At 33.1% G+C, this 12,777-nt stretch overlaps 4 protein-coding genes across 4 annotated transcripts; all 4 read right to left on the reverse strand.

The window, feature by feature from the left end:
• Positions 1–291: 291 nt before the first annotated feature.
• Positions 292–1,085, reverse strand: LOC129565732 (uncharacterized). The gene is made up of 3 exons (XM_055440902.1): positions 998–1,085; positions 694–860; positions 292–616 (listed from the first exon to the last, which is right to left on the reverse strand). The coding sequence occupies exons 1-3, from the start codon at positions 1,041–1,043 to the stop codon at positions 461–463; spliced, it is 369 nt and encodes a 122-aa protein (XP_055296877.1). The 5' UTR covers positions 1,044–1,085; the 3' UTR covers positions 292–460.
• Positions 1,086–2,227: 1,142 nt separating this feature from the next.
• On the reverse strand, positions 2,228–2,978 carry LOC129565731 (uncharacterized). The gene is made up of 3 exons (XM_055440901.1): positions 2,893–2,978; positions 2,606–2,772; positions 2,228–2,528 (listed from the first exon to the last, which is right to left on the reverse strand). Exons 1-3 carry the CDS (start codon positions 2,936–2,938, stop codon positions 2,373–2,375), a joined length of 369 nt encoding a protein of 122 aa, XP_055296876.1. The 5' UTR covers positions 2,939–2,978; the 3' UTR covers positions 2,228–2,372.
• A 2,277-nt stretch (positions 2,979–5,255) lies between these two features.
• LOC129565736 (uncharacterized) lies at positions 5,256–5,977 on the reverse strand. The gene is made up of 3 exons (XM_055440905.1): positions 5,847–5,977; positions 5,566–5,687; positions 5,256–5,452 (listed from the first exon to the last, which is right to left on the reverse strand). Exons 1-3 carry the CDS (start codon positions 5,890–5,892, stop codon positions 5,303–5,305), a joined length of 318 nt encoding a protein of 105 aa, XP_055296880.1. The 5' UTR covers positions 5,893–5,977; the 3' UTR covers positions 5,256–5,302.
• A 4,945-nt stretch (positions 5,978–10,922) lies between these two features.
• Positions 10,923–11,652, reverse strand: LOC129565735 (uncharacterized). Its single transcript, XM_055440904.1, has 3 exons — positions 11,562–11,652; positions 11,296–11,411; positions 10,923–11,222 (listed from the first exon to the last, which is right to left on the reverse strand). The coding sequence occupies exons 1-3, from the start codon at positions 11,605–11,607 to the stop codon at positions 11,067–11,069; spliced, it is 318 nt and encodes a 105-aa protein (XP_055296879.1). The 5' UTR covers positions 11,608–11,652; the 3' UTR covers positions 10,923–11,066.
• Positions 11,653–12,777: the final 1,125 nt, after the last annotated feature.

Consider the following 12,777-nt stretch of genomic DNA (forward strand, 5'->3'; position numbering starts at 1 on the left):
TTCAGAGAAGCGACATGCAGCGATGGATAACATCATGCTGGCGAAGATGTGAAAAAGAAAGAAAAAAGGTGCACGGCAACTAAACAGGAATACAAATGGGAAATGGAAAGATTCATACAAACTGTTGCGCTGGTAATCATTACAACGGATGACAGTATGCACGAGTGACGAAAGCGCCGTAGTTCACTCTGAAAATTCTTTTGATCTTAGCCTTAATTGATGGTAAAATTTTATATTTCGGCTAAAATTGGTGTGAAATAAATGAATAGACAACAATTAAACACACAAATGTTGACAGTTTGACTACGAAGAGTTAGTCACATCATCTTTATTTACTACAAAAAAGGACCATTTGGAGTAACAACATTTTTTCATTTTTGTCATTTCCATTTTGGGCATTAGCTTCTCGAAAGAGTTTGCCTTTGATTCAGTATAGAATCTGTAATTTCATATTGATTCCTTAACATAGCCCAATTTGCTTGCAAATTGCTTCGGGGTCACTTTTAATCAGCGATTCAATGTCTGCGTCCTCCATTTTGACAATCTCATTACAAAAAGATTCAAAGAATGACAAAACGCTTTTGCACACATTCTGCAAAGTAGTTATTATATCTTTCTAAAGAGAACGAAAAGCGATAAAAACGGATTAAAATGTCTATTTTTAATATTTGTTGAAAGTTTTCATTTATTTACCTTAGTATCTTCAGAGATTTGTTTTTTAGCAAACACCGTAACATCTTTACAGATCAAACATCCAAGATCGCCGATATCGTCGCCAATATTGGCTGAAATTCCTTTTTTGTTGTTATTATTTGCTTCAAGAGTGTATGGCCCTCTTTTTGACAATGACGCGCCAACTCCTGTAACAAACAAACCAATTCACTACACGTTAATTATATTGATAATTTCGTTTGACTTCAATTTTGAAAATCGAGCGAATTTTAAAAATCGAATGACTTAAAGTAGTTAGGGATTGAAGAATTTCGATATGGCTTACCACAAATAATGAACACGCCAAGTGCTAATAAGAATACCGACTTCATCTTGTAATTTGCTTTCAGCTTGCTACTTTCTTTGTTCGCCTCGTTTCAAGACACTGAACCATAGAAGCTATGTGCACGGCTTTTATATGCACTCTCTCTAGATGGAATAATCCCCATTACCATTTTAATATTCATGAATAATATCATTTCTTATCAAATGGCATAAGCCGAAAATAATTTAGTAATTTTCTATTTTGATTCATTGTTAAGTGAAGTTTTTTATCCAGCTACATATTTTTGGGCATTACAAACACAATTGCGATAATTAGTTACGAATTTTATACTTATGACTACCATCATGATTCCTTTGAAAAGGCACATGTTTAAATTTAAAAAATATAGCACTCTCGGACTTTATTATTTTCTATGAATCACGTCTCAAATTAAAATATCGCATTCCACACAAATAGCCTATGTTTATTTGACGCATTCGTTAGTTGAAATATGTTATCAATGTGTTTGCCTAAAAGCAAATTACAAGAAAACTTCTTTGATTGAAATGAAAAAGAAAAGAAAGACTGAGACGTGATTCACACATTTGTGTTTAATATTATATATCGAAATACTTTATTTTTCTTTTTCTCTCGAAATTTCAATTCGACATGAAGAAAGCACAACTATTTTCTTCTGTCTTCCCAAAACTATTTTAGCGTTCTTGTCTTAGGTTCAATCAAGTATTCTGTCTTAGGTTCGTGATTTAACTTCACTACAGCTCCGATGTAAAGCGCAGGAAAGATTCATACGACGCATGCTCAAGTGAAAGATTCACCGTCAAATTGACCGATTTTCCAAAGTTTCCGTGTTCAAAATACGGAGCATTAGCAAACAGAATTAGTGAACCATCCGAATTTCATTGGTGAAACGTCAAACAACCAAAAGATTGTTTCAAATGTATTGATAAATTCAGTACAAATGGCACAACGCAAGTCGCAAGTCACTTACGTAGTATTAGTAAACAAAATTTCGCACTTGTACTGAAATTTCCAATACATTTGAAACAATCTGTTGGTAGTTTGACGTTTCACCATTAGAACGATTTTGCCTAACAAATGTCATTCTCTATGTGTTGCAAATCGCTCTCAAATAATTATTTACAAGTAAATATCAAACGCTTTGTGCTCAAACACCCTTTTTACCACAAATTGATTTGCTTAATCAAAAAGTGAAAGAGAAACAAACAAATGTAGACATGTCATATATGAGTTTTATTTTTGCAAAAAGGAAATATTTGAACAGGCTTTCAATTGTGCCATTGCCATTTTGGGCATTAACTCCTCGAAAGAGTTTGCCTTTGATTCGTTATGGAATTTGAATTCACATATTGATTCCTTAACATAGCCCAATTTGCTTGCAAATTGCTTCGGGGTCACTTTTAATCAGCGATTCAATGTCTGTGTCCTCCATTTTGACAAGCTCATTACAAAAAGTTTCAAAGAATGACAAAACGCTTTTGCACACATTCTGCAAAGTAGTTATTATATCTTTCTAAAGAGAACGAAAAGCGATAAAAACGGATTAAAATGTCTATTTTTAATATTTGTTGAAAGTTTTCATTTATTTACCTTAGTATCTTCAGAGATTTGTTTTTTAGCAAACACCGTAACGTCTTTACAGATCGAACATCCAAGATCGCCGATATCGTCGCCAATATCGGCTGAAATTCCTTTTTTGTTGTTATTATTTGCTTCAAGAGTGAATGGCCCTCTTTTTGACAATGACGCGCCAACTCCTGTAACAAACAAACCAATTCACTACACGTTAATTATATTGGTAATTTCATTTGACTTCGATTTTTGAAAATCGAATGGCTTAAAGTAGTTAGGGATTGAAGAATTTCGATATGGCTTACCACAAATTATAAACACGCAAAGTGCTAATAAGAATACCGACTTCATGTTTTGATTTGCTTTCAGCTTACTACTTTCTTCGTTCGCCTCTGTTCAAGAGTTCAGTTATGTACCGGCTTTTATATGCACTCTAAATGCAATAATCCTCATTACAATTCCGATATTCATGAATAAACTATTTCTTATGAAATGGCATAAGCCTAAAATAACTTCGTAAATTACCCTTTCATTTCAATAAAAAAATTATTATCTAGAAACTTATTTTTAAGCATTGGAAACGTAATTACGTTAATCAGTTACGAAGTATAAAACTTATGACTACCATCGTAAACGGTTCGACCACACATATGTTTTTACATGGGAATTATAATTCTTGATAGATAAATATATCATTTTGAATTTAAAATATTTCTTTTGCATTCTAAAAAGAATACTTCATTTCTATTTGTCGCTTGGATCATTTTTCTAGATGAAACACAATTGAGCCCTTTGAAACCAAAATAGTTTTAAAATCATTTTAGCATCTCCATTTTTTCCGAATAGTTTAACATTGAAACTTTGAGTCTTCATAATATTGGGAGATGTTTCACCTTCTTTTTAAATCTCCCTTAGAGATTTAAACAAATATATCCATAAATGATTTACTAATTAAATGCTATCCACTTTGTTTTTTCCATTCTGTGATCCAGAAATTTCATTAAAATATGTTTTTCGCTCGTTTGAATCAAATCAAGAAATTGAGATTAAAATTTAAAAAATAAAGCAGTATCAGGGTTTACCATTTCCTATTAAAAACGTCTAGAATTAAAATACAACATTCCACACAAATAGGCTACGTTTCTCTGACGCATTCAGTGATAGCGTTAGTTGAAATATGTTGCCTAAATATCAATGCGTTTGCCTAAAAGCAAATTACAAGAAAACTTCTTTGGTTGAAATGAAAGCGAAAAGAGAGACTGAGATGCGACTCACACATTTCTGTTTAATATATATCGAAATACTTTATTTTTCTTTTTTTCTCGAAATTTCAATTCGACATGAAGAAAGAACTACTATTTTCTTCTGTCTTCCCAAAAACTGTTTTAGCGGATTTGTCTTAGATTTAATCGAGTATATCATGGTTCGTGATTTAACTTCACTACAACTCCGATGTAAAGCGCAGAGAAGATTCATGCGACCCATGCTTTAGTGAAAGAATTCACCTTCAAATGAACCCATTTTCCGAAGTGCCCGTGGTTAAAATACGGGACATTAGCAACTATTGCAAATCGCTCTCAAATAATTGTTTACAAGTAAATATCAAACGCTTTGTGCTTAAACACCTTTTTTACCACAAATTGATTTGATTAACACTACGACTGTTCTTCATATTTGCAACATATTACTGTTCTTGGGGGACTCCAGGGCCCCCAAGATACTTCATATGAAATCTGGACTGTAATACTCAAAGTTTGCTATAATTTTGGCTCAACAAATATTGCTTATCTCTTATCAGTTCCGCGAAAAACGCGAAAAAACGCGAAAATCGCAAAATTTTCCCACATCGTTTTAGTGAAGCTGATAAGAAGTAAGAGACTTGCCTCTTCGACAGAAATGTAGAGCAGCTTGAGTACTACAACTTCACCATAGACATCAAGTCGTTATCTCTTATCAGTTCCATGAAAAAACGACAAGGAAAAAAACGCAATTTTTCGCGGTTTTTTGCGGTTTCTCGCGTAATTGATAAGAGATAACGAAATAATGAATCGGAATAATTGTAGTACTCGACCAGAACTACAACTTTGCCTCAGACACCATCTCGTTATCTCTTATCAGTTCCGTGAAAAATGATAAGGAAAAAACGCGTTTTTTCGCGGTTTTCTGCGGTTTCTCGCGTATTCCGCAAAACTGATAAGAGATAACGACTTGGTGTCTTCGGCAAAGTTGTAGAGCAGCTTGAGTACTACAACTTCGCCACAGACATCAAGTCGATATCTTTTATCATAGTCCAGTTATAATATAAAATAGCCATGGGGCCCTGTGGTCCCCCAAGAACAACCGCGTAACATGTTTTGCGGCAGGCTGTATTTTACACATACTCACACATATGCATATGTTTTTTTTTTCATTCGTGTAAAGAAATGTTCAATCTATAAAATGAGACTTAACTCCGGTTGGTTTATACTTTGTTTAGTAATTTTATTCAACTTTAAAGTTCGCTGGGGGCCCTGGGTGCCCCAAGAACAATCATAGTGTTAATCGAAAAGTGAAAGAGAAACAAACAAATGTAGACATGTCATATATGAGTTTTATTTTTGCAAAAAGGAAATATTTGAACAGGCTTTCAATTGTGCCATTGTCATTTTGGGCATTAAATCTCCGAAAGAGTTTGCCTTTGATTCAGTATAGAATCTGTTATTTTATACTGATTCTTTAACAGCATTTAAGTTGCTTGCAAATTGCTTCGGGTGAATTTTTGATGAAGAATTCAACTATTTCGTCATCTGCTTCGGCAATCTTGTCACAAACAGTCTTATCTTCTACACGAGAGCACTCATCCATTATGGCCTTTATTATATCATCCTAAAGAGAACAATTGAAACGGTGAAAATAAATTTAGAAAGTATGTTTAAGTGTAATTCTTAAAAGTAAGATAGTTATAGAGACTAGTCTAACACAATGATTCATATCCTCACCTTATCGCCTTCATCAACCTCCTCCTTAAGATATGCTGCAATGTCCTTGCAGGCTTGACATTCCTTCGCGTCAGTAAGAGGTGAACCTCTGTTTTTGATGTTGAACGGTGATGCCTCAATTCCTGTAACAAATAAACAAAAATAAAATCGCTCAGATTATATTGATACTTCGGTTTGACTTAAATTTTTGAAATCTCACAAATGAGGTTTTCGTCAATAAATAATTTGTGTGAAAAGGGTTTCAAGTTGTTAAAGGGTTAACGAACTTCGAAGTAGCTTACCACAAATAATGAACACGCCAAGTGCTAATAAGATTAATGACTTCATATTTTGATTTGCTTTTCACTCTTTTCTTTCTTCGCTCGTCTCAGTTCAAGACACTGAAATATACCGGCTTGTTAACGGCTTTTATATGCATGGTAGAAGGAAAAAATCCCCATCTACTACCATTGCAATCCTAATATTCATCCACAAACTATTTCTTAAGCAACGGCACAAAATTAAAATCACTTCGCAATCCGTGCTCTCATTTCATTTTATTAATAAATTTTTTTATCGTGTAACCTAATTTGTAGCAATGATAACATAGCAACACCAGTCATATGTGCATTTTATTCATATGACTTCTATTGTAAATGGTTTCATATACATGCGTTTTCATATACCATTTACATTTAGCTTTCTTCCAAAATCCACTTTTGCATCCGAGAAAAAAGATTTAATTCTTCAGAAACGCATCGATGACTTTTTGGTTTTTCCCATTACGTAACTCAAAAATGGTATTTAAATATTTCTTTTCCGCTAGTTTTAATCAAGTGTTATTCTTTTAATAAACCATTTTCATCGAAATCAAATTGAAATATATCGCATTCCACACAAATAGCCTACATTTCGAAAGTTCAATAGAAATGAGATATCAATGCCTTTACATAAAATAAGTTTCAAGAATAAAATGAAAAAAAGAAAAAAAGGAGTGAGAAAAGTTTCATAAGCTTATGTTGTTTCTATTTTTAAAAATTGATAAATATGAGCATTTTGATGGTAATAAATGAGTTTCGACATTTCAAATATTCACTGATTTGAAAATGGGTGAAATTGTAAACTTTCTTACTTCTCCTAATGTCTTACGAAATTGATTCAATCGATTTGATCAACAAGAGCATATCCAAGCGATCGATAACACCGTACAACACATCCTCTCACACATGGACACTTTAAACGCAGGATATTAGAGGACCTAAAAACAAACAAAACTGCATACTACGATTTCTCCGTTGACGTGGTAATAAGAAAAATATCGACCTATCAAATATTTTGTGTGGGCTAGGATTTTTAGACTTTTATATCATCATGTTTTGGTCATTAACTCAACTATTAATGATGTTATTGACTTGAAATCTTTTTTCATTTCATAGTAAAGAGTCAGAAAAACAAATTCCGTTGAAAAAATATGCCAAAAAATCATCTTTGGGTGGTTTTTTTGACCAAAATATCGAGAAAAAAATGCCATTTTTACTAGTTTTTTGACCAAAACGCGCACGGTTTTTCATTTTTCCTGATTATTGTGCTACCAAAACTGTAGCCAGAGGTGAAACAAATATTTTCCCATCAAATACTAACCCAAAATACCATATCTAGTCGACTTGCATACTACATAACCGCTTATTGATCTCTATCCGTGAAACCAACCAAAAATCAAAAATATCAATTTCGGGTTTTCTGTTTATTTTTCCGGATAATTTTATTGAAAATGGTTCAAAACTACAAGAAACACTTAAAATGATACGATTATAATGATTTTTACATAGTTAAAAAAAATTGTCGATCGCTTTTTCGTTTGTGCTGATTGGGATCTGTGTCACGACAAATTGAACATACATGAAGTGAATTTTTAATGATATATTCACTTTCATTTCTTTGAACGCAGTCAACATTTCAGCAACAATTTCTTTATAATTTCAAACATTATTCTGAACGATCAATTGGATCCAAACGTGGTATTGGAAGTGGTATCCAAACGTTCAATCAATGAAAAAGAGACAAATCCATATATAACGTTTGCCCTCTACTTCTAAAAATCCAATTGATCGTTCAGAATAATTCGGAACAAATTGTGCGGTAGCTTCTATTTCAAAATATCTCGAACTATTGACTAAAAAAAGCTACCTTTTTTCGCATCCAACTATAGCTGTGTGGTGCATGCAATCTCTGGTAATTTCTCATAAAACAAATGTACTCTCAATGCCCAGGTAAACTGAATGGTCCACAAACTAGACAGCTTTTGGAATGCTCCGAATTCTCTGATCTATTAACTCTCATCCAAAAGAGGGCATTTGAAGGAATTCGCGATGTCTGCAATAACTTTTTGGGAAACAACAGAGCAGAGAATTATAAAGAAATTGTTGCTGAAATGTTGACTGCGTTCAAAGAAATGAAAGTGAATATATCATTAAAAATTCACTTCATGTATGTTCAATTTGTCGTGACACAGATCCCAATCAGCACAAACGAAAAAGCGATCGACAATTTTTTTTAACTATGTAAAAATCATTATAATCGTATCATTTTAAGTGTTTCTTGTAGTTTTGAACCATTTTCAATAAAATTATCCGGGAAAATAAACAGAAAACCCGAAATTGATATTTTTGATTTTTGGTTGGTTTCACGGATAGAGATCAATAAGCGGTTATGTAGTATGCAAGTCGACTAGATATGGTATTTTGGGTTAGTATTTGATGGAAAAATATTTGTTTCACCTCTGGCTACAGTTTTGGTAGCACAATAATCAGGAAAAATGAAAAACCGTGCGCGTTTTGGTCAAAAAACTAGTAAAAATGGCATTTTTTCGATATTTTGGTCAAAAAAACCACCCAAAGATGATTTTTTGGCATATTTTTTCAACGGAATTTGTTTTTCTGACTCTTTTCTATGAAATGAAAAAAGATTTCAAGTCAATAACATCATTAATAGTTGAGTTAATGACCAAAACATGATGATATAAAAGTCTAAAAATCCTAGCCCACACAAAATATTTGATAGGTCGATATTTTTCTTATTACCACGTCAACGGAGAAATCGTAGTAAGCAGTTTTGTTTGTTTTTAGGTCCCCTAACATCCTGCATTTAAAGTGTCCATGTGTGAGAGCAAAAGTTGAAATTTGTTGTACGGTGTAATCGAACGGTGCAACGGGCTAACATTGCTATTGCAGTCCGTGTTATTGTTGTTGTAATTGTATAGCTTGGCTACATGTTTGTACAAAAGTTAACATCAAGATATATTTTTATTGCTGCAAAATATGAAATGTCAAATTGACACTGTAGCAACGGATACGTAATTTTGTTGGAACAGCGGACAAGAGTTAAATTACTATAATAAAACAAGCAAATGTAAACATGTCATATGATCTTTATTTTTGCAGAAAAAAAAAATATTTGAACAGGCTTTCATTTGCGCCGTCATCATTCTGGGCATCAACTACTCGAAAGAGTTTCTCTTCAATTTGTCATGGATTTTGCATTCTTATACTGTTCCCAAATTTTCAAACTTCTTGCAAATTGCATTACAAGATGATCTTTGATGAAGGACACAATTTCTTTGTCATCTATTTTGGCAATCTTGTCACAAGTAGCCTTATCTGCTGCCTTCGAACACTCTTCCTGCAATGCCTTTACTACGGCGGCCTTAAGAAAAGCGATTGAAACGGTGATGATAAATTTAAAAAAAAATCTTTTTCAACTTGAATTTTTGAAAGTATAAAAGTGAATACAGGAAGATGTTTCAAACAATTGGAGAAACTAGTTACATAGAGACTACTTGTGTCTAACACTATGAATCATATCCTCACCTTAAGACCTTCATCAACAGTGAGAGCCGAGCCTCCGTGTTGGATGTTGAACGGTGACGCATCAATTCCTATGACGAATAAACAAAAAAAACATCATTTTTATGATATTTATACATTCATTTGACTTCATTTATTGAAACACAATTGCATTTTTCGGTGATAAATTACTTGTGTGAAATTGGTTTAAAGCAGTTGAAGGGTTAACGAATTTCGAAATAGCTTACCACAAATAATGAACACGCCAAGTGCTAATAAGAGTAACGACTTCATCCTGTGATTTGCTTTTAGTTCTCTTCTCTCTTCGCTCGTCTCAGTTTAAGACACTGAAATACACTGGTTTAGTAACGGCTTTTATATGCATAGCTAAAGGAAAAAATCCCCATTTATTACCATTACAATCCTAATATTCATCCATAAACTATTTCTGAAGCAACGGCACAAACTTATTATCATCTCACATTTCTTTTTATTAATGCCATTTTCATGTTGTAACTCATTACTTTTCCGCGAACATAGTTAGTTAGGAAAATTATTGGTTTGATACCCAGAATTTTTTTAATAAATAGCAAAGAATTCATATCATTGTTGTCTCAAATCGGAATCGCTTCTGAATAATTTGTCAAACATCGCAATTATTCGTGATAATGTTTTTAACTTGTGATATTTAACACTAAAAATTGCATTTTTATTCAACGCATGTCATTTTTGTGATTGTTTAAGATTTAATACAAAAATTATTTTCATCAAAAAAGATATTATGGACAAATAAATGATAGAAAAATTATGCTTTCAGAGATATTAAGGTAACATACACAAATGTAAGGGAACAACACTTTTACAAAGCTGGCGGAAAAGTACTTGTTACGTATGTAATTTGTTTCATTTTTTAGCATTGATAACATAACAACACTAATAATGAGTCATGAATTTTATTCATATGACTACTATTGTAAACTATCTCATACACATGTGTTTTTTTGTCTAAAATCCACAATTTTTTGCATTCGAGAAAGAAAATGTAATTATTTAGAACAGCGTTGATGACTCTCGGGTTTTTTCTACTTTGTGTAACTCAACAACGGTATTAAAATATTTCTTTTCTGCTGCTTTTAATCAATCCTTTTGAATCAACCATTTTTATCGAAATCAGATTAAAATAACGTGTTCCACACAAATAGCCTACGTTTCTCTGACGCAAGATCAGGGGTTCAATAGAAATGGGATATCACCGCCGTTACATCAAAATAAGTTTCAAGATAAATTCGATTGGTCAAAATGAAAAAGAGAAAAAGAGCGAAGGAGTGTTTGATTAGTGACACATAAGCTAATGTTGATTCGATGTTTAAAATTACTTTATATATAAAGTATATCAATATTGATAAATGAATTTCGACGTTTCAAATTCTCACTGATTTGAAAATAGGTAAAACTGTTAAGATTTCCAACGTATTTTTGGTAGCTTTTATGGTTCATGTACAAAAATAAAAAGTAACTAAATGAAACGAGCAAATGTAGACATGTCATTTGATCTTTATTTTTGCAAAAAGAAATATTGGAACAGGCTTTCATATTTGTGCCGTATCCATTTTTGACGATAATCACTCGAAAGAGTTTGCCTTGAATTTATTATAGAATTTGCATTCTCATACTGATTCTTTAACAAAGAGAAATTGTCTTGCAAAATGCTGCGGGTTTGCTTTTGATCAACGCCTCAATATCTGCATCCTCCATTTTGACAATTTCGTTACAAGCATTTGCAAAGGCCTTCTCAACCAGTTTGCACTGATCTTTTAGATAAGATACAACGCTTTTCTAAAGGGAACAATTAAAATGGTGAAAATGGATTAACGAGCTGGTCTTTTTAGTAGTTCTTGAAAATACTTACTCTTGTTTCTTCAGTAACTTGTTTTTTAAGGAATACATCAACATCTTTGCAGATCGAACATATAAGCTCATCAACATCTGATGAAGCTCCTTGTTCGATGCTGATAGCTCCAACTCCTGTAGTGAATAAAAAAATGGCCTTGATTATGTTGATTCTTCCATTTGACTTCAATTTTTCAAATAACTCGAAACGAATTTTTCGATAATAAATTGAGTGATTGAAACTATAGATAAGTGTAAGTGTTGACGAATTTCAAAGTGGCTTACCGCAAATCACAATCACGCCAAGTGCTGCTACGAGTACGAACTTCATGTTTGAGCTTGCTTTTGGTTTGCTACTTTCTTCGCTTGTTCCAATTCAAGACACTGATATATTCCCGTTTTGTATCGGCTTTTATACGCATGGCAGAAAGAGCAAATCCCCATTTTTTACCACCAAAAATGAAACAGCATATGTAATCACTTATGCTTTCATTATCATGTTGCCAAAAAAACCGAAGTTTCGGTATGATTATAATTATCCCAAAAAATTCTCCAATGAGTCGTCGGCACTGAATTGTAACAATATCAGCAATTGGAATGCTTGAGAGGTGACTCGCACACAAGTTATTATGGGTCTTTTGAAATTCTTCCAAAAAATTCCAAACGTGTATATCAGCAATTTTGTGTTCGCTTTCGTCACAAAAGTACACATCGAAAAAGAAGTTCTGTTGTCTATTTGATTATAAACTATGTGAAATTTCACAGACGACAAAAGTAATAAAATGGAAGAGTGCTCCAGTAAGAATGAGTCAAAGGCTCAAATAAGAAATGGAGATGTATGCGCTCGGTGAGCACAGCAAACATTTTTGAGCACAGTAGCACCGGAATCAACACGGAGTTGAAATTCACGTTCGCCACAGTTGTCGCCATCGATGCCCTCTTCTTCGTTCGTCTGTTTTGTTATTCAATTTTGTTTGTACAACAAGTGTATAGAATCAACCCGAAAACAAGCTGCAAACTGCAATTGAAAAGTCAAATTTATCAGGCTAGCTTAAATCGAAATGAACGCAGCGACCATGAAGATGCAACCGTACCTTTTGCTTTTTGAGCTTTATTTCCACTGCACAGCGTGCACATATACATACACAATTTTTTATTCGAAAACTCTTTTGTACCAACTTGAAATGATCCATTCAATGGTGACCAAGCAGAAAAACTTGTGTATAAACCAGAAGCATTTATGCTTCTTGCTCTCTATCTCTTTTCCGTTGATCAAAATTAAACAGTAACCGGAAGATTATTTGCGGCATTTACACGGAAAGCAACAGTTATACCGATTTGTAGCTCGTGTTCCCTTTTCTTCGGCACTTTTTTTTCTTCTTCTCCGGTTCTGCTGAATTTAAGTTATGGATAACAACAGTGGAAAAAAAAACCAAAACACTAATGCGTTCACAACAACGTGGGAAGATAAGCAAGATTATTTATATCCGCCCAGAAAGTT

This window comes from Sitodiplosis mosellana, unplaced genomic scaffold (assembly GCF_009176505.1).
Source record: "Sitodiplosis mosellana isolate CC-2019 unplaced genomic scaffold, AAFC_SMos_1.0 Smas_scaffold_3, whole genome shotgun sequence".
NCBI classification, from domain to species: Eukaryota; Metazoa; Arthropoda; class Insecta; order Diptera; family Cecidomyiidae; genus Sitodiplosis; species Sitodiplosis mosellana.

Bases quoted from the DNA above. Each gene is read 5' to 3' on its own strand.
- LOC129565732 (XM_055440902.1), bottom strand. From the start codon at position 1,043: ATGAAGTCGGTATTCTTATTAGCACTTGGCGTGTTCATTATTTGTG. The intron at 861-997 runs GTAAGCCATATC...TGTTTGTTACAG, and splicing joins TGGCGTGTTCATTATTTGTG to GAGTTGGCGCGTCATTGTCA. The intron at 617-693 runs GTAAATAAATGA...CGTTCTCTTTAG, and splicing joins AAATCTCTGAAGATACTAAG to AAAGATATAATAACTACTTT.
- LOC129565731 (XM_055440901.1), bottom strand. From the start codon at position 2,938: ATGAAGTCGGTATTCTTATTAGCACTTTGCGTGTTTATAATTTGTG. The intron at 2,773-2,892 runs GTAAGCCATATC...TGTTTGTTACAG, and splicing joins TTGCGTGTTTATAATTTGTG to GAGTTGGCGCGTCATTGTCA. The intron at 2,529-2,605 runs GTAAATAAATGA...CGTTCTCTTTAG, and splicing joins AAATCTCTGAAGATACTAAG to AAAGATATAATAACTACTTT.
- LOC129565736 (XM_055440905.1), bottom strand. From the start codon at position 5,892: ATGAAGTCATTAATCTTATTAGCACTTGGCGTGTTCATTATTTGTG. The intron at 5,688-5,846 runs GTAAGCTACTTC...TATTTGTTACAG, and splicing joins TGGCGTGTTCATTATTTGTG to GAATTGAGGCATCACCGTTC. The intron at 5,453-5,565 runs GTGAGGATATGA...TGTTCTCTTTAG, and splicing joins AGGTTGATGAAGGCGATAAG to GATGATATAATAAAGGCCAT.
- LOC129565735 (XM_055440904.1), bottom strand. From the start codon at position 11,607: ATGAAGTTCGTACTCGTAGCAGCACTTGGCGTGATTGTGATTTGCG. The intron at 11,412-11,561 runs GTAAGCCACTTT...TATTCACTACAG, and splicing joins TGGCGTGATTGTGATTTGCG to GAGTTGGAGCTATCAGCATC. The intron at 11,223-11,295 runs GTAAGTATTTTC...TGTTCCCTTTAG, and splicing joins AAGTTACTGAAGAAACAAGA to AAAAGCGTTGTATCTTATCT.